Here is a 24,585-nt window from a genome sequence, read left to right as displayed (position 1 = left end):
CCGGCGTCCCCGCTATCCGCGTCCCTCCCGGCACCATCTCCCGTCCCCACTAACCGTGTCCCTCCCTGGAGTCCCCGCTATCCGCGTCCCTCCCTGCGCCGTCTCCCGTCCCCACTAACCGTGTCCCTCCCTGCACCCCCAGGCATCACCGCTATCCGCGTCCCTCCCTGCACCATCTCCCATCCCCGCTATCCACGTCCCTCCCTGCGCCATCTCCCGTCCCCACTAACCGTGTCCCTCCCTGCGCCCCATGGCGTCCCCGCTATCCGTGTCCCTCCCTGCGCCATCTCCCGTCCCCATTAACCGTGTCCCTCCCCGTGGCCCCTGGCATCACCGCTATCCGCGTCCCTCCCTGCGCCATCTCCCGTCCCCACTAACCGTGTCCCTCCCTGTGCCCCATGGCGTCCCCGCTATCCGCGTCCCTCCCTGCACCGTCTCCCGTCCCCACTAACAGTGTCCCTCCCTGTGCCCCATGGCGTCCCCGCTATCCGTGTCCCTCCCTACGCCATCTCCCGTCCCCACTAACCGTGTCCCTCCCTGTGCCCCCTGGCATCACCGCTATCCGCGTCCCTCCCTGTGCCCCCTGGCATCACCGCTATCCGCGTCCCTCCCTGCGCCATCTCCCGTCCCCACTAACCGTGTCCCTCCCTGTGCCCCATGGCGTCCCCGCTATCCGCGTCCCTCCCTGCACCGTCTCCCGTCCCCACTAACAGTGTCCCTCCCTGTGCCCCATGGCGTCCCCGCTATCCGCGTCCCTCCCTGCACCGTCTCCCGTCCCCACTAACAGTGTCCCTCCCTGTGCCCCATGGCGTCCCCGCTATCCGTGTCCCTCCCTGCGCCATCTCCCGTCCCCACTAACCGTGTCCCTCCCTGTGCCCCCTGGCATCACCGCTATCCGCGTCCCTCCCTGCGCCATCTCCCGTCCCCACTAACCGTGTCCCTCCCTGTGCCCCCGGCGTCCCCGCTTTCCGCGTCCCTCCCGGCACCATCTCCTGTCCCCGCTGTCCGCGTCCCTCCCTGCGCCCCCTGGCGTCCCCGCTAACGATGTCCCTCCCTCCACTGCCTTCCCTCTCCTGCCCCCATACCCCATGCCTCCTTCCCCTGCCTCGCGCCCCCGCTAACCACGTCCCTCCCTCCCCTGCCTCGCGCCCCCGCTAACCGCGTCCCTCCCTCTGTGGGGCCACCTACCCCTCCTGCATGGGCCCACTTTGCATAGATACTTGTATGCCCCGCTCAATGTCCTGAGGCTCTGGCCAGCCCCTGTCTCTAGCCCTGCCCTGCCCTGCCCTGAGCTCCTGGAGTGGGAGCTGCTCTGTCCCAGGTGACAGCAGGCCAGTGATCCTGCACTGCACCGTGGAAGGATGGTGCCTCCGGTGGGACACGAGGGAGAGTGTCACTTCAGGTCAAATCGCTTAGAGCAGGGTGGTCACAGCCCAAGGCTGGGGTTTCTCCACCTCTAAGGCACCGAGCCAGCCAGCTAGAGAGGACTTTGGTCTCACCCCACTGGCTAACCACCAGTCTGTGGCGGAGCGGGGAGTTTTGACCTGGGAATGTTGAGTGGGAGGTTTACTGGCACTGTCTGCATTGGTGCTGGATGGTGCTGGGATAGCAGAGGGTGACTTCACTTGAGAGATGATACCTGAGCATGTAACCTGAGCCCAAGAGACAGTTGGGGCCAAAAGGCCACACAAGCAATTTCCTTAGACACTCAGTGTCCCAGTTTCACCACCAGCGCCACTCGTTTTGGGGACGAATGGTTATGAAAACCAATACCCCAGTAAAAGAAAAAAGGTTCTCTCGATCCCAAAGGACCAAGCCCCAGACCCAGGTCAATATACAAGTCAGATCTTACCCACAAATCACGCTGTTGCCAATCCTTTAGAATCTAAAGTCTAAAGGTTTATTCATAAAAGGAAAAAGATACAGATTAGAGAGCTAGAGCTGGTTAAATGGAATCCATTGCATACAGGAATGGCCAAGTTCTTGGTTCAGGCCTGCAGCAGTGATGGAATAAACGGCAGGTTCAAAACAAGTCTCTGGAGAACATCCCCAGCTGGGATGGGTCATTCAGTCCTTGGTTCAAAGCTTTAGCGTAGCAAAGTCCGTCCAGAGGTATGAAGCAGGATTGAAGACAAGATGGAGGAGCTGCAGCAGCTTTTGATATTTTCTTGCCATGGGGCCTCTCTTTCTTTGTCCAAAAGACAAGCTGCCCCTCACATGGCCTGAAACACCTCAGAGTTCTGTCCATAGGCCTGTCTCTGCACACCTGGCTGAGTCCCCAGGCGTGTCTGCCTTCTCTCAGTGGGTCAGGTGTGTAGCGGATGGTCCTTAATGGGCCATCCAGCAGGCTGGGCAGAGCTGACACCTACTTGTCTGGGGTCTCCCCCAGAAGCACGGCACAAGATTGAACTACAGACAGTACAGAGCCAATATTCATAAAACTTTAACTGCAAAATGATTCCCACAGATAGACAGCATAATCCTAACCAGCCACCATCACCTCGTCTGAGACACCTTATCTGACCCCCTTTGTACAAGATTTGGTGCCACCACAGGACCTTGGTTGCAACAATGATCTATACGGTCCCAGTTCATGTCAATAACATCACATACCTCCTGCCTGTCCCAGGGCTCTCTGGGGCTGGGTGCTGCCTGTAGGCAGACAGGACCTGCCCAGGGGAAATAGACTGAGATCCCCACAGGCCCCCTCGCTGGGACCCTAGTGCTCAGCCCCAAGGAAGAGCCATATGCCAGCTCCCCATGCTGGGCTCTGCCCCCTGCTGCCACATTCCCTCAGTGTGCCCCGCCCCCAGCTTGAGGGGACAGTGGGGCTGGGCCAGGGGCTCTGGGATCCACTCCTAGGTCTGACCCCTCACTGGGTAGGGCTGGGAGGCCGTGCAGCTCTGGGGATTCGTTGCTGCCCATGCGTAACCCTGATCATACCCCTTGCAGCCCCGGTACAAGATCGCAGACCCAATCAGCACCTTCCTCTTCTCCATCTTCGTGCTGGGCTCCACCATCACCATCCTCAGGGACGTCTTCCGGGTCCTCATGGAAGGTGAGCTGGGAGGGGGCACAGCGGGCATGGTGCTAGGGGAGCTCACGGGGCTGGGGCAAAGGCTGCTGCTGCTGGGCAAGGGGAGCGGGCAGGGACAGGGGTCAGGCTGGGGGACAGGGATCATGGGGCAGGGGAGGCTGGATGCAGAGCCAGGGCACAGCTGGGGAGCAGGGGCAGACCGGGGGGCAGAGGCAGTGGGGCTGGGGGACCAGGGCAGGGTTGCTTGGCAAAGGGTCTCACTGAAAAGGGAACAGGAAGCTGGGCAGATTCTCTGTTGTGAAAACCAGAATTACTCTGAGCTATGGCAGCCACAACACGTCCCCGACAGATTGTTTCAAACCCCCCTCTGACCTCCCCACAACCCCCCCGACAGATCACCCCAACCCCCTGACCTCCTCACAACCCACCCCCAGCAGATCACCCCAAACCCCCTCTAACCTCCCCACAACCCCCCAATGACCTCCCCACAACCCCTGAAACAGATCACCCCAACCCCCCCGACCTCCCAACAACCTGCCCCCGAGAGATCGTCCCAAACCCCCCCTGACCTCCCCACAACCCACCCGACAGATCATCCTAAACCTTCCTCTGATCTCCCCACAACACTCCCTGCTCCCCACAACCCCCCCGACAGATCACCCCAAACTCCCCTCTGACCTCCCCACAACCCCCTCTGCTCCCCACAACCCCCGCGACAGATCACCCCAAACCCCCCTGTGACCTCCCTACAACCTGCCTCCGAGAGATGGTCCCAAACCCCCCCTGACCTCCCTACAACCCGCCCCTGACAGATCATCCCAAATCCCCCTCTGACCTCCCCACAACCCTCCCTCTGCTCCCCACAACCCCCCCTACAGGTCACCCCAAACCCCCCTCTGACCTCCCGACAACCTGCCCCGAGAGATCGTCCCAAACCCCCCCTGACCTCCCCACAACCCTCCCCTCTGCTCCCCACAACCCCCCCTACAGATCATCCCAACCCCCCCGACCTCCCTACAACCCGCCCCTGACAGATCATCCCAAATCCCCCTCTGACCTCCCAACAACCTGCCCCGAGAGATCGTCCCAAACCCCCCCTGACCTCCCCACAACCCTCCCCTCTGCTCCCCACAACCCCCCATGACCTCCCCACAACCCCCCCACAGATCATCCCAAACCCCCCTCTGACCTCCCCACAACCCCCCTCGACAGATCATCCCAAACCCCCCTCTGACCTCCCCACAACCCCCCCTCTGCTCCCCACAACCCCCCCAACAGATCACCCCAAACCCTCTGACCTCCTCACAACCTGCTCCCCGACAGATCACCCCAAGCCCCCCTCTGGCCTCCCCACAACCCACCCCTCTGCTAGCCACAACACCCTCGACAGATCGCCCCAACCCCCCCTCTGACCTCCTCACAACCCTCCCCTCTGCTCCCCACAGCCTGCCCTCTGACAGATTGTCCCAAGCCATCACCCCTCTGCGTCCCAGCTGGGTGGCAAAGCAAAGTATGAGAGAAATTGAGGCACACGTAGCATTTATAAAAATAGTACAGAAAATTCCCCCCTTGTACAAATATCTCTTTCCCCGTCACGATTGAACTAAGCAGGGTCCCTTTAACCAACATCCTGGGGAAGTTTGACCCCACAATATGTTGGGGGAAGAATCAATATGGTTTTTGTAAAGGGAAATCCTGCCTCACCAATCTACTAGAATTCTCTGAGGGGGTCAACAAGCATGTGGACAAGGGGGATCCACTGGATATAGTGGACTTAGATTTCCAGAAAGCCTTTGACAATGTTCCTAACCACAGGCTCTTAAGCTGTCATGGGATAAGAGGGAGGTTCTCTCATGGGTCAGTAACTGGTTAAAAGATCAGAAACAAAGGGTAGAAATTAATGGTCAGTTTTCAGAATGGAGAGAGGTAAATAGTGGTGTCCCCCAGGGGTCTGTACTGGGCCCCGTCCTATTTAACATATTCATAAATGATCTGGAAAAAAGGATAAATAGTAAGGTGGCCAAATTTGCAAATGATACAAAACTACTCAAGATAGTTCACTCTTTGTAGTCTGCTTTGGAGTTACAAAGGGATCTCACTAAACTGGGCGACTGGGCAACAAAATGGCAGATGAAATTCACTGTTGATAAATGCAAAGTAATACACATTGGAAAACATAATCCTAACCCTACATATAAAATGATGGGGTCTAAATTAGCTGTTTCTACTCAAGAAAGAGACCTTGGAGTCATTGTGGATAGTTCTCTGAAAACATCCACTCAATGTGCAGCGACCGTCAAAAAAGCAAACAGAATGTTGGGAATAATTAAGAAAGGGAGAGATAATAAGATAGAAAATATCATGTTGCCTCTGTATAAATCCATGGTACTCCCACAGCTTGAATACTGCATGCAGATGTGGTCACCTCAGCTCAAAAAAGATATATTGGCACTGGAAAAGGTTCAGAAAATGGAAACAAAAATGATTAGGAGTCTGGAACAGCTTCCGTATGAGGAGAGTTTAATAAGACTGGAAAAGAGGAGACTAAAGGGGAATAGGATCGAGGTCTATAAAATCATGAGTGGTGTGGAGAAAGTGAATAAGGAAAAGTCATTTACTTGTTCCCATAATATAAGAATTAGGGGCCACCAAATGAAATGAATGGGCAGCAGGTTTAAAACAAATAAAAGGAAGTTCTTCTTCACTTAGTGCACAGTCAACCTGTGGAACTCCTTGCCTGAGGAGGTTGTGAAGGCTAGGACTATAACAGGTTTAAAAGAGAACTGGATAAATTCATGGAGGTTAAGTCCATTAATGGCTATTAGCCAGGATGGGTAAGGAATGGTGTCTCTAGCTTCTGTTTGCCAGAGGATGGAGATGGCTGGCAGGAGAGAGCTCACTTAGAATCATAGAATCATAGAATCATAGAATATCAGGGTTGGAAGGGACCCCAGAAGGTCATCTAGTCCAACCCCCTGCTCAAAGCAGGACCAAGTCCCAGTTAAATCATCCCAGCCAGGGCTTTGTCAAGCCTGACCTTAAAAACCTCTAAGGAAGGAGATTCTACCACCTCCCTAGGTAACGCATTCCAGTGTTTCACCACCCTCTTAGTGAAAAAGTTTTTCCTAATATCCAATCTAAACCTCCCCCATTGCAACTTGAGACCATTACTCCTCGTTCTGTCATCTGCTACCATTGAGAACAGTCTAGAGCCATCCTCTTTGAAACCCCCTTTCAGGTAGTTGAAAGCAGCTATCAAATCCCCCCTCATTCTTCTCTTCTGCAGACTAAACAATCCCAGCTCCCTCAGCCTCTCCTCATAAGTCATGTGCTCTAGACCCCTAATCATTTTCGTTGCCCTTCGTTGTACTCTTTCCAATTTATCCACATCCTTCCTGTAGTGTGGGGCCCAAACTGGACACAGTACTCCAGATGAGGCCTCACCAGTGTCGAATAGAGGGGAACGATCACGTCCCTCGATCTGCTCGCTATGCCCCTACTTATACAACCCAAAATGCCATTGGCCTTCTTGGCAACAAGGGCACACTGCTGACTCATATCCAGATCATTGGATATGATACTTGATCATTACCTGTTCTGTTCATTCCCTCTGGGGCACCTGGCATTGGCCAGTGTCGGTAGACAGGATACTGGACTGGATGGACCCTTGGTCTGACCCTGTCTGGCCGTTCTTATGTGGGCTCAGACAGCGACAAGATGAAAAATCTTCACATCATGATTTTTATTTCCCTCTTCCAGCCTACAAAGGGTGGGCCGAGGCTGCTGCACGTCTCCAGGGGCACAGGGGGCATTTAATAAAGCTTGGCTAATAGTGGCCTGCTTGCAGTTTGAGTACCCTCCTGGGTGGGTGTGGGGCGGGGTAGGACTGTCTCCATGGCTGGTGTCACGTGGGCAGAACGAACATCGCCAGGGAGAGTAATGCAGGCAGCAACTGCCCAGCATGTCACAGAATAAACCCCTCACCGCCCGTCAGTCCGAGGACCGGTCTGGGCACCAGCTACGAGTTTGTCAGTTCTTAGCTAATGCCTGCAGTTGTGGCACCGCGTCTACCAGCATCAGCCTCCAGCAGCTTTACCCTTTGCTGGGTCCTCTCTCACCCCTGGGCAGGGCAAACCCATCTGGCCCTTGCCCTGCCCAGGGCTCCCCACGCTCAGCCGGGCTCTCAACCACCGCAAGACTCAGCTCTGCCTCTGGCTCCCAAGCAAGGGCAGGCCAGACTGGTGTAACGCCAATGGACCCCAGTTGTTGGTGGTTGGGATTGAACTGGGGACCTCTGGTGCTTAGTGCATGAGCCTCCACCGCATGAGCTAAAAGCCACCAGGCGCTTAGCTAAGGCTGTGGGTCAGACTCCTTCTCTCTCTCTCTCTCTCTCTCTCTCTCTAAGTGGTCTTGGGGCCACTCGAGGAGACAGAACTCCACACCCAGGAGGTGTGTGGGTTACACTGGCTCCCTTGGGCACAGCATCCAGCTGAGGTTACACCCAAGAACTCAGAGCTCCCCTGTGGGTCTGGGGGTGAGTGGGACGAAGTGGGAATTTTCTGTAATATGTTTACGAATCCTGTGTGTGTCTCAGTTTCCCATGTGCGCGGCACTGTTCCTCAGCGGTGGGAAGGTCTGAGGGCTCTGGGGCAGGTGAAGACACGGGTGTGGATGGCACCTGGCAGCCTGGGCCCTTAGGTCCCATCTCCATGCAGCTCTTGAGAAGAGAAGGGCAGATCCATGGCCGGGACGTGGACAGCTGGTGACCAACCACCATGGATCGTCCCACCCCTCCGCAGGGGGACAAGCCGCATCCCCCAGCTCGGGAACAAAGGCCTGGGGGTGTGGGGGGGATAAGAGCTGGGGGCTGAAAGGAGTCGGGCTCTCACCTGGAGCCTGACCAAGGAGGTTGGATGGAGAGACAGACAGAGCGTGAACCAACGGGGTCACTGCAGCTGGGCTGGGCTGTAACCGTCAGTTCTCTGGGCCACCCGGGGAGCTGCCTGGGCCAGGTGACCAATAAACCTGCCTGACTTCACAGCGCTGGGCGCGTGGCCCTGCAGACGCTGGGCAAGGGGCACTGATCCCTGAGAAGAGGACACGTCTCCCCCCAGGGTCTGTCCCATACTCGCTGCCCAGAGCTCCTGGGGTCGGGCAGGTGGCTGCAGGCCCAGGGGCCCAGTCTCAGGAGGTGATGAGACCGCGTGGCTCACCCAGGGGGAAGAGCGAGATCCCGGGGGTCTGGGTCACTGAAGGGCTCCTCCCAGAGACTGTTCAAGAACCCCAGCCCTATGGATCTGGGTGGGGCTGTTCCTCTGCCTCTCAGGCTGGTTACAGACAGGAAGGTGCCCTGAGCCTAGCAGCCCTTCCTTTGCGTCACAAGCCGGGGCAAGGACTCTCCCGCTCCCTGCCAGACAGCTACTTGCATGTGCCTTGGCACCTCCACGCCCAGCCTTCTGGCTCGGGGGTTCTACCCCTGGGCTGGTGCAGGAACCGGGGCGAAGTTTTGTCCTCAGGTGACCCAGGCATTCCCCTCAAGGACGTCAGAGCTGGTGACCTGGAGAACCCCGACTACCAGCCCCCCGCCCTGCCTGTGTCTGCCCAGGGCTCTGAGCCATAGGTGGGGTGAATGGCTCCCCACCTGGGCCTGTAGCCCCGGTCACAGTCCTGCAGCATTCGATGGGGTGGCACCACACAGGGTATGACAAGGGACCTCTGTCCCAGAATCTCCCCGCCCCAGGAGGGTCTCCTCATTGGCCACCTCCCTCCGCTCCCCTGGGGGTCTGATGAGTCCGAGCCCCGGAGAGTCCAACGCGACACGTGCCTGCCCCCCATACCCCAAGGAGCTGGCTGGGTGGCTGCTTCCCTCCGACAGGTCAGTCGCATCGTGCCTCTGGGAGCCGGAGCTCCAGGCTGCCTCTGTGCCCTGGGCTTTCCCCAGCTCACCCCTCACAGGTTGTCTGGCCACTGTTCCGCTCCCCCTTGGGCTTCTGCCCACATAGGCCCTGTTTTCCTACAGACATCCCATCTCAGGGCTCCGAGACCCCTTGGAGGAGTTAACCCGCATCCCGCTCCCCACTTTGGGTTTACGCCAGTCCCACTTCTGGGGCACCTCCATGGTCCCTCTCCCAGCACCCAGGCTTAGGCCAGTCCCCTTCGGGTCTCTCCATCCCTGGACCGACTTGCCCCAAAGGGAATCTGCCCACCAACCTGATGGCGCAGCCCCTGTGGCTTCCTGTCCACTACCCATGTTCTAGGCTCGTAGGGACTCATCTCCTGGAGTTGTTCTGATCCAGCCACATTACACAAATCCTCCAGCGCAGAGACCCCTGCCCCCACCCCATTTGTGGGAAGATCCTCCCAGCAGGGGGGGGCTTCCATGTAGGTCACCCCCCGGGTTTTCTGCACACCCCAAAACCTTTTCCCATAAGCCTCAGGTGCCCATTCAGACTTGAGCCTGGTTGAACTGTTCCCAGTGCCCAGCATCGGCTCCGTCCTTCTGGCTGGGCACCCCATGGCTCTGGGACTGAGCAAGAGGGTGAGACGCGGAGCCGGCCTGCAGGGTCAGCCTGGTTCAATCTCAGGCCTTCTCAAAGGAGGTGAGGTGGGAACCGATATCCCGCCCCTCCTCCAACTGGGCAACAATTTGGGATCTAGGCTCCCTGCGGAACTGGCATCCCAGGGCCTTTCCCCACTTTCCCCTTGGTGGGTCCTCTCGCCCCTCAGCTTCTCCAGTCCCCGTTCATGCTTCCGCTGCTTCTCCTGGTTCTTCCTCATGTTTTCGCTGCTTCTCACGGCTGCTAGCTCTGTTGCTCCAGCCAGAGCTCCTTCGCTCTCAGCTCCTACTCCACCAAATCCATCGAGGGTGAACCAGGACTTGCTGCTGCCTCTGTCACTCTTGGACCCTCTGGGAACCCCACTTGGGCCTGGAACCGGCTTCTCGGACTGACCGTCCTCCAGCTGTGCAACCAGCTACCCCTTATTGAGCTGCCCCACACGTAACGTCTCTCCCTGCACAGGCTTGCAACGTCCCTCTCAGGGAGGTGCTTACATGCCATTTTCATGTTTCCTTTGACTACACTTGTTTTCCTGCCACACATCACTTAGAGCACAACACTACTGGTGTACTCAGCATCCCACCGCTCCCACCACCTGTCAGGGATTGTCAAGGTTCCTTCCCCACTCTGAACTCTAGGGTACAGATGTGGGGACCTGCATGAAAGACCCCCTAAGCTTATTCTTACCAGCTTAGGTTAAACGCTGCCACCACCAAAGTGTTACACAAAGAACAGGGGAAGTGCCCATTTGGAAACTTCTCCCCCAAGCCCTACACCCCCTTTCCTGGGGAAGGCGTGATAAAAATCCTCACCAATTTGCATAGGTGACCACAGACCCAAACTCTTGGATCTTAAGAACAATGAAAAAGCATTGAGACTCTTAAAAGAAGAATTTTAATAGAAGAAAAGGTAAAAAGAATCACCTCTGTAAAATCAGGATGGTAAATACCTTACAGGGTAATTAGATTCAAAACAGAATCCCTCTAGGCAAAACCTTAAGTTACAAGAAAGACACAAAAACAGGAATATACAGTCCCTCCAGCACAGCTTATTTTATCAGCCATTTAAACAAAACAGAGTCTAACACATATTTAGCTAGATTACTTACTAACTCTTTACAGGAGTTCTGACCTGCAGTCCTGCTCCGGTCCCGGCAAAAGCATCACACAGACAGAGAGAACCATTGTTTCCCCCCCTCCAGATTTGAAAGTATCTTGTCTCCTCATTGGTCATTTTGGTCAGGTGCCAGCGAGGTTACCTTAGCTTCTTAACCCTTTACAGGTGAAAGGGTTTTGCCTCTGGCCAGGCGGGATTTAAAGGTGTTTACCCTTCCCTTTATACTTATGACAGGGATGCAGAGGGCTGGGCTATGGCCCAGCCAGGAACAGTCTCTGGGAGGAGCCCTTCAGTGACCCAGACCCCCCGGGGTCTCGTTCTTCCCCCAGGGTGAGCTATATGACCTCGCCACCTCCTGAGACTGGGCCCCTGGGCCTGCAGCCCCCCGCCCCACCCAGGAGCTCTGGGCAGCGAGTCTGGGACAGACCCTCAGGGCTCAGTGCCCTTCGCCCAGCGTCTGCAATGACACTCTCACAGGGCAGGCAGACAGGTGGGATTATTAGCCACCTGGCACACGTCAGTAGATGCCCATGATGTAGCCAGACAGCTAAATGTTAAAGCGAGGCCAGTCTGGGCAGCCCAGTGCCCAGCCCCGTTGTCACGGACCCCATGTTCGGGCCGTGTCTCTGACTGCCTTCCTCAGTCTGTTCCCAGATGAGAGCCCTTAGCTTCCTGCAGAATCCCCCAGGGCCCCCTCCCACCTCTCTGCCCAGCCCCTCGCTGAGCCTTGAGCCAGGAGTTGCTGGAGCTGGTGCTGGGTCTCTGGGCCCCTCGATCAGCCAGTGCTGGGCTGATGCTGTTTATCCCACCCAGCAGAGAGGTGATGCTCACCTCGGGCTCTTAGCCTGCCTTGCGAGCCAACCGCACCGCTCCCCCACCCTGGGGAGCAATGCAATGTACCGGGGAAACTGAGGCACACCTAGGCATCATAAAAAGAGCACAGAAAACTCGCCCTTGTCACAGATGGGTTTCTAGTCACCTGCCCTAGCCTGGGGCAGCTTTAGGGCAGCACCGAGCAGCAAAGGTTAGGACACAAGTCAGGCTGCTGTGGCACGGGCGTGGGTTTGGCACGCCCAGCTGAGCCCTGTGTCGCTCAAAGGCAATGCTTGTCCCAGCCGCCAATCACCTCTCTCCAGTTACCTAGCAATTCCCTCCCCGCCCCCTCGAGAGCTGCCCCCCAGCATCACCCCAACAACCCAACCCATCCTAGCACCACCCGACAACCCGCCTCCCCCAGCATCACCCCGACAGACCCCCAGAAATCACCCCAACTCCAGCACCACCTCAACAACCCTCCCCCAGCATCACCCCAACAGCCCCCAGCATCACCCCCACCTCCAGCACCACCCTGAAAACCCACCTCCCCCAGCGTCACCCCGACAGACCCCCAGCAATCTCCCCAACATCATAGAATCATAGAATCATAGAATATCAGGGTTGGAAGGGACCCCAGAAGGTCATCTAGTCCAACCCCCTGCTCAAAGCAGGACCAAGTCCCAGTTAAATCATCCCAGCCAGGGCTTTGTCAAGCCTGACCTTAAAAACCTCTAAGGAAGGAGATTCTACCACCTCCCTAGGTAACGCATTCCAGTGTTTCACCACCCTCTTAGTGAAAAAGTTTTTCCTAATATCCAATCTAAACCTCCCCCATTGCAACTTGAGACCATTACTCCTCGTTCTGTCATCTGCTACCATTGAGAACAGTCTAGAGCCATCCTCTTTGAAACCCCCTTTCAGGTAGTTGAAAGCAGCTATCAAATCCCCCCTCATTCTTCTCTTCTGCAGACTAAACAATCCCAGCTCCCTCAGCCTCTCCTCGTAAGTCATGTGCTCTAGACCCCTAATCATTTTTGTTGCCCTTCGCTGTACTCTTTCCAATTTATCCACATCCTTCTTGTAGTGTGGGGCCCAAAACTGGACACAGTACTCCAGATGAGGCCTCACCAGTGTCGAATAGAGGGGAACGATCACGTCCCTCGATCTGCTCGCTATGCCCCTACTTATACAACCCAAAATGCCATTGGCCTTCTTGGCAACAAGGGCACACTGCTGACTCATATCCAGCTTCTCGTCCACTGTCACCCCTAGGTCCTTTTCCGCGGAACTGCTGCCGAGCCATTCGGTCCCTAGTCTGTAGCGGTGCATTGGATTCTTCCATCCTAAGTGCAGGACCCTGCACTTATCCTTATTGAACCTCATTAGATTTCTTTTGGCCCAATCCTCCAATTTGTCTAGGTCCTTCTGTATCCTATCCCTCCCCTCCAGCGTATCTACCACTCCTCCCAGTTTAGTATCATCCGCAAATTTGCTGAGAGTGCAATCCACACCATCTTCCAGATCATTTATGAAGATATTGAACAAAACGGGCCCCAGGACCGACCCCTGGGGCACTCCACTTGACACCGGCTGCCAACTAGACATGGAGCCATTGATCACTACCCGTTGAGCCCGACAATCTAGCCAGCTTTCTACCCACCTTATAGTGCATTCATCCAGCCCATACTTCCTTAACTTGCTGACAAGAATGCTGTGAGAGACCGTGTCAAAAGCTTTGCTAAAGTCAAGAAACAATACATCCACTGCTTTCCCTTCATCCACAGAACCAGTAATCTCATCATAAAAGGCGATTAGATTAGTCAGGCATGACCTTCCCTTGGTGAATCCATGCTGACTGTTCCTGATCACTTTCCTCTCCTCTAAGTGCTTCAGGATTGATTCTTTGAGGACCTGCTCCATGATTTTTCCATCCTGCCCCCCCAGCAATCAACCCACCATCCTGCCAGCAACCAGTCCCGCCCCCCCAGTAATTACCCCAACAAAGGCCCCCCAGCATCACCCCAACAACCCAACCCATCCTAGCACCACCCGACAACCCGCCTCCCCCAGCATCACCCCGACAGACCCCCAGAAATCACCCCAACTCCAGCACCACCTCAACAACCCTCCCCCAGCATCACCCCAACAGCCCCTCAGCATCACCCCCACCTCCAGCACCACCCTGAAAACCCACCTCCCCCAGCGTCACCCCGACAGACCCCCAGCAATCTCCCCAACATCCTGCCCCCCCAGCAATCAACCCACCATCCTGCCAGCAACCAGTCCCGCCCCCCCAGTAATTACCCCAACAAAGGCCCCCCAGCATCACCCCAACAACCCAACCCATCCTAGCACCACCCGACAACCCGCCTCCCCCAGCATCACCCCGACAGACCCCCAGAAATCACCCCAACTCCAGCACCACCTCAACAACCCTCCCCCAGCATCACCCCAACAGCCCCCCAGCATCACCCCCACCTCCAGCACCACCCTGAAAACCCACCTCCCCCAGCGTCACCCCAACAGACCCCCAGCAATCTCCCCAACATCCTGCCCCCCCAGCAATCAACCCACCATCCTGCCAGCAACCAGTCCCGCCCCCCCAGTAATTACCCCAACATAGGCCCCCCAGCAATCACCCCTTGCCCCCAACAAGCATTCCCAATACCCCTCTAGTGCCACACCCCCAGCAGCCTGTCACCGAGCCTCAGGAGTGAAGCGACCCCCAGCTTGGCACAGGCTGTTGCAGGCTCCCATGGGTGCGCCACGTCCCCACCTGAGCCTCTGGGCTCCAGCGCTCCTGGGGCATGCAGGGAGCTCTGTCCAGCAAGTCCAGCTGAGATAGACTCCTATCTGCCCACATCTCAGGGACTGATGCACCCCGGCTAGGCTTTGCAGTGACACCAGGCAGTGTTTTCCAAACAGAGCAGGGTTTATTAGTCACCTGGACACAGCACCAAGAAGTCCTTAAGTTAGCACAGAGAAACAAAGATTAAGCCATAGTCCAGTTGGCCAAGCCAGTGCAATCAGCCAGCCAAACTGCTATGGACTCCATTTCAGGCTCTCTCTCTCCTTTCTCAGTCCCAGGTGAGAGGTCGGGGGTCTATGTGGAGGGTAGCACTTAACCCTGACACCTTTCCCTTTGTTCCTGAGCTGGGGTGTTGACTTGGCTTCCCTGCCGAGAGCTGGGGGAGGGAAATCTCCTTCCTCTGGAGCTTTGCTGGGTGGGAATGTTCTGGGCAGTGTCATCGACATGGGTCGGGTCCAGCCAGCCCTTAATGACTCCCAGCCCATCCCCCAATAACACGGCACAGCTCCTGCTCCATGCCCCCCGCCAGCACTGGCAATCCTGCTGCAGCCACTGGGCAGCAATGCAAAGTGCAGAGGGAAACGGAGGCACGCATAGGGTTCATACACGTCCCACCAGCATGGGGAGAAAAGCCTGGGTGCTATGGGGATTTCTAAACCGGGGATTGGGCCAGGGTGTGGCAAAATCCAGTGGCTGGAAACTGACACCAGCCAGTCCATTGGCCAGCGGGCCCATGTGTTAAACCAGGGCAGTGACCCACGGGCCCAAACAGCCCAGGGCACCAGTGACTGAGGCGGCTCCTGGCTGCCTTCCAGGCCGACATGTTAGCCCAACGCAGGTTCCCGGGCTCAGGGCAGGGTCGCGGACGAGGGGCTCTGGCTGGTGGGATCCAGGGGGCCAATGGGCCTGTCTGGCCTGAGTTCTGAGGTCCTGGCCACCGCCGGGCTGCGCAATGGGAGGATGTGAGCCTGGCCCTGGAATGCTCCTGGCAGTGCTGGGGGGGACATGCCTCACCCTAGCTCTGACAGGGGGCAGCCCCTAGGGCCTGGCCGCTCAGTGATCCCTGAGCCCACACACACCTCCCCATGCACACAACGCTCTCCAGCCCATTCCAGCTGCGTGTGATGCCCCCGCTCTGGGCGCATCTCCTGCCCCCACACCCGCCAGCTCCATGGGGCCACCCCAGGCAGCCTGGCCCCTCCACAGCCTTCTCCAGCGCCACTCTGGCTTCCCCTCCGCCCACCCCGATCCCCGGGGCTGTGAGCAGCATCTCCAGAGAGATGGCCCCTGTGCCAGGGCTGGAGCCCTGCCAGGCTGGGGGAGCCACCCGCCTGAGCCCCCAGGAGCTGGGCTGCCCCCGGTACCAGGTCTCACCCTCCCTGCTTGGCCCCAGGGGCGCCGCGGGGCGTCGAGTTCACCGCAGTGAAGGACGTGCTACTGGCTGTGAAGGACGTGAAGGACACCCACAACCTGCACCTCTGGGCCCTGACCCTCAGCCACCACATGGTGTCTGTGCACCTGGCAGTCGGTGAGTGGCCCTCCCCACCCAACCCCTCCCACCAGTGCACCTGGGCGCCAGCTGTGGGGCACCCCCCCACCAGAATGGGGTCCCTGCCCCCCACCGCCACCAGGGATGGGTCCTTGCATGTGCTCCCTGCAGGTCCTGCCCCCGCCCCCGTACATGGTCCCTGCATGCCTCGCCCCCGATATATGATTCCTGCAGGCCCTGCCCCCGATAGGTGATCCCTGCAGGCCCCGCCTCCCCAGTACCTGGTTCCTGCAGGCCCCACCCTCTGGTCCCTGGTCCCTGCAGGCCCCCGCCCCTCGATAGTGATCCCTGCAGGCCCCGCCCCCAGGAGCTGCTCACACGGAGCTGGGCTGCCCCCTTTGCCTGCAGATGCCGGCGCGGACTTGGAGGATGTGCTGCAGGAAGCCACCGCCCAGCTGCAGAGCACCTTTGGCTTCGTCTCGTGCACGGTGCAGGTGGAGCGGTACCTGGAGGACATGGCCACCTGCCGCCAGTGCCAGGACCCCCGGGATTGAGCACCAGGCCCGCAGCACATGGCACCGGAGATGGAGATGCCCCAGCCCCCAGCCTCTGCTCTGCCCGGCAGGCCCCCACGTGCAGCCAGCGGGCTGTGGGGCTGCCCCACCAGGCCCTGGTCTTGGCTCTCTTTCTACTGCCAATGGGGCGCAAGGGCCAAGGTACCTTGTGCCAAGAGCCCCACCCACACTGCCCCAGGGGCTGTGCCCCACTGGGTGGGAGAGAGCCATGGGACTGCTGGAGCTGCCCTGCCCCCACTGCCGGGACCGTTCTCCCCATCTGCCTCTGCTGAGCTCTTGGGAAAGGGGGAGCCATCGCCCTGGTGCCCTTTCAGGCAGCCTGTCTTTGTGCAGTGGGGTGCGATGCAGAGCGCCCCCTGCAGGGTGAGAGTGTCGCACTCCCTGCACCCCGGCCCAGGACTGGGGCGGCTCTGCTCTGGAGCTGCTCCCGCAGCTGCTGCGCTGCCTTCGCCCTACATTGCAGGGGCCCTGCTCCCCCGGCCACTGCCAGATGCCTGTTCTCTCCTGCTCCTTACAGAACAACACCACACTGGGCCAGACCAAGGGTCCCTCTAGTCCAATGTCCTGTCTCCAGCCAGGGCCAGGGCCCCAGAGGGAGTGAACAGACCAGGTAATCACCAAGTGATCCCTCCCGTCGCCCATTCCGGCTCCTGGCAAACAGAGGCATCAGCCCTGCCCATCCCGGCTAATAGCCACTGATGGACCTGTCCTCCATGGATGTATCTAGCTCTTTTGAACCCTGTTCTAGTCTTGGCCTTCACAACATCCCCTGGCAAGAAGTTCCACAGGCTGATGGCGCGTTGTGTGAAGAAACACTTCCTTGTATTTGTTTAAACCTGCTGCCTAGTAAGTCATAGATTCATAGATACTAAGGTCAGAAGGGACCATTCTGATCATCTAGTCCGACCTCCTGCACAGCACAGGCCACAGAATCTCACCCACCCACTCCTACGAAAAACCTCACCCATGTCTGAGCTATTGAAGTCCTTAAATCATGGTTTAAAGACTTCAAGGAGCAGAGAAGCCTCCCTCAAGTCAACCATGCCCCATGCTACAGAGGAAGGCGAAAAACCTCCAGGGCCTCTTCCAATCTGCCCTGGAGGAAAATTCCTTCCCGACCCCAAATATGGCGATCAGCTAAACCCTGAGCATATGGGCAAGATTCACCAGCCAGATACTACAGAAAATTCTTTCCTGGGTAACTCAGATCCCATCCATCCAATATCCCATCTCAGGGGATTAGTCCTATTTACCCTGAATATTTAAAGATCAATTAATTACCAAAATCCCATTATCCCATCATACCATCTCCTCCATAAACTTATCGAGTACAATCTTAAAACCAGATAGATCTTTTGCCCCCACTGCTTCCCTTGGAAGGCTATTCCAAAACTTCACTCCTCTGATGGTTAGAAACCTTCATCTAATTTCAAGTCTAAACTTCCTGGTGGCCAGTTTATACCCATTTGTTCTTGTGTCCACATTGGTGCTGAGCTTAAATAATTCCTCTCCCTCTCCTGTATTTATCCCTCTGATATATTTATAGAGAGCAATCATATCTCCCCTCAACCTTCTTTTAGTTAGGCTAAACAAGCCAAGCTCCTCAAGTCTCCTTTCATAAGACAAGTTTTCCATTCCTCGGATCATCCTAGTAGCCCTTCTCTGTACCTGCTCCAGTTTGAATTCATCCTTTTTAAACATGGGAGACCAGAACTGCACACAGTATTCTAGGTGAGGTCTCACCAGTGCCTTGTATAATGGTACTAAAACCTCCTTATCCCTACTGGAAATGCCTCTCCTGATGCATCCCAAAACCGCATTAGCTTTTTTCACAGCCATATCACATTGGCAGCTCATAGTCATCCTATGACCAACCAATACTCCAAGGTCCTTCTCCTCTTCTGTTACTTCTAATTGATGCGTCCCCAACTTATAACTAAAATTCTTGTTATTAATCCCTAAATGCATAACCTTACACTTCTCACTATTAAATTGCATCCTATTACTATTACTCCAGTTTACAAGGTCATCCAGATCCTCCTGTATAATATCCTGATCCTTCTCTGAATTGGCAATACCTCCCAGCTTTGTATCATCTGCAAACTTTATTAGCACACTCCCACTTTTTGTGCCAAGGTCAGTAATAAAAAGATTAAATAAGATTGGTCCCAAAACTGATCCCTGAGGAACTCCACTGGTAACCTCCCTCTAGCCTGACAGTTCGCCTTTCAGGAGGACCCGTTGTAGTCTCCCCGTTAACCAATTCCTTATCCACCTTTTGATGTTCATATTGATCCCCATCTTCTCCAATTTAACTAATAATTCCCCATGTGGCACGGTATCAAACGCCTTACTGAAATCTAGGTAAATTAGATCCACTGCATTTCCTTTGTCTAAAAAATCTGTTACTTTCTCAAAGAAGGAGATCAGGTTGGTTTGGCACGATCTACCTTTTCTAAAACCATGTTTTATTTTGTCCCATTTACCATTGAGTTCAATGTCCTTAACTAATTTCTCCTTCAAAATTTTTTCCAGGACCTTGCATACTACAGATGTCAAACTAACTGGCCTGTAGTTACCCGGATCCCTTTTTTTTCCTTTCTTAAAAATAGGAACTATATTAGCAATTCTCCAATCATTCGATACAACTCCTGAGTTTACAGATTCATTAAAAATTCTTGCTAATGGGCTTGCAATTTCAGGAGCCAATTCCTTTAATATTCTTGGATGAAGATTATCTGGGCCCCCCGATTTAGTCCCATTAAGCTGTTTCAGTTTCGCTTCTACCTCTGATATGGTAATATCTACCTCCATATCCTCATTCCCATTTGTCATGCTACCATTATCCCTAAGATCTTCTTTAGCCTTATTAAAGACTGAGGCAAAGTATTTGTTTAGATATTGGGCCATGCCTAGATTATCTTTAACCTCCACTCCATCCTCAGTGTTTAGCGGCCCCACTTCTTCGTTCTTAGTTTTCTTCTTATTTATATGGCTATAGAACCTTTTACTATTGGTTTTAATTCCCTTTGCAAGGTCCAACTCTACTCGACTTTTAGCCTGTCTCACTTTATCCCTACATGTTCTGACCTCAATAAGGTAGCTTTCCTTGCTGATCCCTCCCATCTTCCACTCCCTGTATGCTTTCTGCTTCTTCTTAATCACCTCTCTAAGATGCTTGCTCATCCAGCTTGGTCTACAATTCCTTCCTATTAATTTTTTCCCCTTTCTTGGGATACAGGCTTCCGATAGCTTCTGCAGCTTTGATTTAAAGTAATCCCAGGCCTCCTCGACCTTTAGATCCATAAATTCTTCAATCCAATCCACTTCCCTAACTAATTTCCTTAATTTTTGAAAGTCAGCCCTTTTGAAATCAAAAACCCTAGTTGCAGATTTATTTTTGTTAATCCTTCCATTTAGTTTGAACTGAATTAGCTCATGATCACTTAAACCAAGATTATCCCCTACAACCATTTCTTCTATGAGGTCCTCGCTACTCACCAAAATTAAATCTAAAATGGCATCTCCTCTAGTCGGTTCAGCAACTACTTATGAAGGAATCCATCAGCTATCGCATCTAGGAAAATCTGAGCCCTATTATTACTAGCACTGGTCCTCCAGTCTATATCTGGGAAGTTAAAGTCTCCCATGATCACGCAGTTTCCATTAGTATTTACTTTATTAAAAACATTGAAAAGGGCTCTATCAATATCCAAATTAGATCCCAGAGGTCTATAGCACACCCCAAGCACTATCGTAGGAGAGGCTTTACTAGTTTTCTTCCCCAATGTAATTTTTGCCCAGACAGACTCTGTCTTATCCATTGCATCGCTTCTTATTTCTTTACATTCTACCTCATCATTGATATACAATGCTACTCCACCACCTTTACCTTTGTTTCTGTCTTTCCTAAACAGCACATACTCTTCAATACCTGTAGTCCAGTCATGACTACTACCACCATGTTTCTGTTATCCCTAGAATATCTGGTTTCACTTCCTGCACCAGTAGCTCTAGTTCCTCCATTTTGTTACCTAGGCTCCTCACATTGGTGTACAAACATCTTAATTTTTGCTGTTTGGCCTTGCTCACATTTTGTACCCTATTAGGCACAGTCATTCTACAGCCAGTATAACCTATTAGACTGGTATCCACACCGCCCTCGCTCCTTATATACATTCTCCTACCTACAGCTGTACCCTTTCTTACTTCATCTTCTTCCCTCTCAATGCTAAAATCCGGCGTGGAGATTACCTGGACATCTCCCAACTATCTCCCCCAAATTCCTAGTTTAAAGCTCTCTTAATCAGTTGTGCCAGCCTTGATCCTAGAAGTCTATTTCCTTCTCTACTCAGATGAAGTCCATCCGGAGAGAACTGTCCTCTGTCCGTGAATGCCTCCCAGTGGCCATAGATCCCAGAGCCCTCCTTACAGCACCACTGCCTGAGCCATCTGTTGACAGTCATAATCTTGTCACACCTTTGTTGCCCTTCTCTAGGAACAGGCAGAATCCCACTAAAGATCACCTGAGCCTTGATTTCCTTAAGCGTCTTCCCCAGCCTAGCATAGTCTCCCTTAATACTTTCCAGCGAGAATCTAGCTGTATCATTTGTTCCCACATGAAGGATAACTAGGGGATTCTTTCCCGCTCCCTTTAGGATCCTTTTCAACCTCATGTCTACATCCCGTATCTTAGCACCCGGAAGACAGCACACCCTTCTATTCTCTGGATCAGCTCTAGTTACAGGCCTGTCTATTCTTCTCAATAAAGAGTCGCCGATCACATAGACCTGCCTTTTCCTGGTGACGGTGCTATTCTCCAGTCTCTCCCCTATTCCCTCTGGCTGCAAGTTCTTTCCATTCCTATTTTCCCTTATAATCCTCTTCAACCCATCCTGTATCCTCCTGGGGCTCATATTTGGTGTAGTCTCCCTTGACTCTTCCCCTTTTCCTATAGGACTAGCCTCTCTTCTCTTCTTCCTTATCCTTCCACCTTCAACAAGTATCTGCTGAGCCCCTTCTTCATTTTCCAACTCTGCAGACCTGTTCCTAAGCTCTATTTCTCCTTCACTAGCCCGTCTTTTCCTCTGCCTGTTTTTTTTTAGTCACATGCTTCCACTGACCACTTTCCTCACCCAGTCTCCCCTCAAAATTCCCCAGCCCTGCTTCCATTTATGAGTCTGAGCTTTTCCCTTCAGATACCTCATATCTTTGCTCCATCATCTGCTCAAACCCCTTCCTAAACTCAACCAGACTTTCCACCTGCATCTCCAAACCTCGGATCTTTTCCTCCATCAGCTCTATCAGACGGCATTTCATGCAGAAAAAACTCTTACCGGTTCCCCCCTCCAGGATCATGTACATACCACAGCTTCCACATCCAGCCATCCTCATTGTGTCTTTCACTACAGGAGTCACTCCCACAGCTGCCTCCGTATCTGTCATCGCCTTCCCACCTAAGTCCTGTTAATTAATTAATTAATTAATTAACTAATTGGGTGGCCACTAGTTCTTGGGTTACGAGGCGTATATGACACGTCCTTATCTACTTTCTCCCCACCTGTCAGAATTTTATAGACCTCGATCATCTCCCCGCTTCGTCGTCTCTTTTCCGAGCAGAAGTGTCCCAGTGTGTAATCTCCCCTCAAACGGAAGCTATTCCAGACCCCTCATCATTTGTGTTGCCCTTTTCTGAACCGTTTCTAAGGCCAGTCTAGCTTTTCTGAGATGGGGCACCCAAGACTTGTCTCAAGGCAGCATCAGGCCACTAGTTACTGCAGCTGACTCTGCCGCAGGGCCCTTCAGCTGTGTGGGGAGTTAGGGAGCCGGACGGCCCCATCCCGCCCGCCGCAGCCCAGCACTGCCTTGGTGGGGGGCGGTTCCTGGGCTCAGGGCGAGCTTTGCAAGATCTCCAGCCCTCTAAGCAGCAGGGGCCTGATCTGAAGGAAACCTGGTCGGGGCGGTGCGGGCGGTGGCCTGGCTCACAGTCTCCTGGGGCAGACCTGCAGTGTCTGTTGTGCTCCCTGCTGACTGCAGGGTGGGGGCTGCCAGGACCTCCAGAGAGGGGTATTTGCCCCCACCCAGGCTCCCTGCGTGGAACCCCTCCCTGGCAGCCCCCTGCCAGCAGCACTTATGGGGTGGGGCCGCAGCACCAGGCTAGGGCAGAGGGGCTGTCCCGTGCCCCCCACCCCCGCCCTACAGTCCCTACCCAGCCGCCTCTCCCAGCCAGGGGCAAATGCAGCTCCTGGCTTTTCCCCACTCATGGCAGGGCCTGGCCTCCTCCCCTTGCCTGATCCATGGCCCCTGTGTCTGCCTGTCCTCCACCAAACCCCGACTGAGCCACTGGTGGGGCCGTAAGCCCTGGGTCATGCAGCATGACCAGGGGGCCTGGATTCCCACAGAGCCCCACGCTGAAAACCCCCTGTGCTGCCAGAACAGGGCCGGGGGACAGGAGCTGCAGCAACCGCCAGCCCTACTTGAGCTCTGTGGGGAGCAGGGCAGATCCACGCAGAAGTTACCTTACACCTTATGGGGCTGCAGAGAATTGGGCGTGACCCCAGTGCCTGTGGGGTGTGACCCAAGAGGGGGTGTGGCCCCCATGCTGGTGGTGAGGGGAAGTGGACAAGGAAGCTGGATTCCTGCTGGCAGCAGCTGCTCCATGCCCAGGCCAGGGAAGTAGCTGGGCAGGCAAACCCCAGCCCCCCACATCCCGCCTGCTGCAGGATAAGCCACAGCCACTTGCCAGGAGTGAGGTCTTGTGTGTGCCCCGCTCATGCCCTTTTGGCACAGAACGTTCTCGTTAAATCCAAAGCACATGGCAGAGTTACAGAACTGGTGCTTGGCCAACACAATGGCAGCAGCACTCAAAAAAAGCCAGCAATGTTGGGAACCATCAGGAAAGGGATAAGAAGACAGAAAATATCATGATGCCTCTGTATAAATCCATGGGACGCCCACACCTGGAACACTGCGTGCAGTTCTGTTTGTCCAGCTCAAGAGGGACAGACTGTGTTACAACCCAGAGAGGGGCAACAACAATGGTGAGGGATAAGGAACAGGCTGGGTCTGAGGAGAGATTAAGACTGGAACTGTTCAGCCTGGCAAGGAGACAACCAAGGGGGAGACGACCGAGGTCTATAAACCACGACAGGCTGGGGAAAGTAGAAAAGGGCGTGTGATTGACTCCTCATAACACAAGAACCAGGGGTCACCCAAGGTCATTACTAGGTAGCAGGCTGAAAACAAACAAAAGGCAGTATTTCTTCACACAACGCACAACCAACCTGTGGAACTCCTTGCCAGGGGATGTTGTGAATGGGTTCAAAAGGAATTAGATACGTTCCTGGAGGATAGATCCATCAGCCAAGATGGTCAGGGTCACTACGCCATGTTTGGGGCGTCCCTAGACCTGTTTGTCAGGAGCTGGGAATGGGCGACGGGATGGATCACTGGGCGATTCCCTGTTCTGTTCGTTCCCTATGGGGCCTCTGGCACTGGCCACTGTCAGCAGACAGGATACGGGGCCAGATGGACCTTTGCTCTGCCCCAGTCTGGCCGCTCTTATGTTCTAACATGAGCTGCCAGTGTAATGCTGTGGCCAAAAGAGCTAATGCGACCCGGGGATGCACGAGCAGAGGAATTTCGAGTAGAAGTTGTGGTTACTTTCTCTTTGTATCTGGCATTGGTGCAACCACTGCTGGGATCCCTTGTCCAGGTCTGGTGCCCACAGTTCAGGAAGGAGGTTGATAAACTGGAGAGGGGTCAGAGAAGACCCAGGAGAATGATTAAAGGATTAGAAAACCTGCCCGATAATGACAGACTCCAGCAACGAGAAGGTGAAGGGATGATTTGAGCCCAGGCTGGAAGTACCAACATGGGGAACAAATATTTAACAACTGGCTCCTAGTCTAGCCAAGGAGGTGGAATGGGGCCAGGTCTGGAAGCTGAAGTGAGACACAGACTGGAGAGAAGATGTAAATGTTGAATGGTGAGGGGGGAATTACCCATGGGAACCATTTCTCCAGGGTCTTGGTGGATTTTTTTACTCCAGACGGGATGTTTTTCTAACAGCTCGGCCCTGGGGCAGGTCGCGGGCCTGCGAGATGCAGGGGCTCAAGACGAGAGGACAACGGACCCTTCTGGCCTGGGATCCAAGGAAGTGCCGGGCGCTGCCCTGCCCTAGGAGG

General features: G+C 54.8%; 1 protein-coding gene across 1 annotated transcript in view; it reads left to right on the top strand.

Annotated features, from left to right (window-relative positions):
* Positions 1–17,035, top strand: part of SLC30A3 (solute carrier family 30 member 3) — a 30,094-nt gene extending 13,059 nt beyond the window's left edge. The window contains exons 6-8 of the mRNA XM_038396176.2: positions 2,953–3,058; positions 15,729–15,863; positions 16,233–17,035. Coding sequence (XP_038252104.1) covers positions 2,953–3,058; positions 15,729–15,863; positions 16,233–16,378 — 387 coding nt within the window. The 3' untranslated portion in view covers positions 16,379–17,035. The remainder of the gene's footprint in view (positions 1–2,952; positions 3,059–15,728; positions 15,864–16,232) is intronic.
* Positions 17,036–24,585: the final 7,550 nt, after the last annotated feature.

Source organism: Dermochelys coriacea, chromosome 3 (genome assembly GCF_009764565.3).
Source record: "Dermochelys coriacea isolate rDerCor1 chromosome 3, rDerCor1.pri.v4, whole genome shotgun sequence".
Classification (NCBI taxonomy): Eukaryota; Metazoa; Chordata; order Testudines; family Dermochelyidae; genus Dermochelys; species Dermochelys coriacea.
This window is presented reverse-complemented; position numbering and strand designations above follow the sequence as displayed.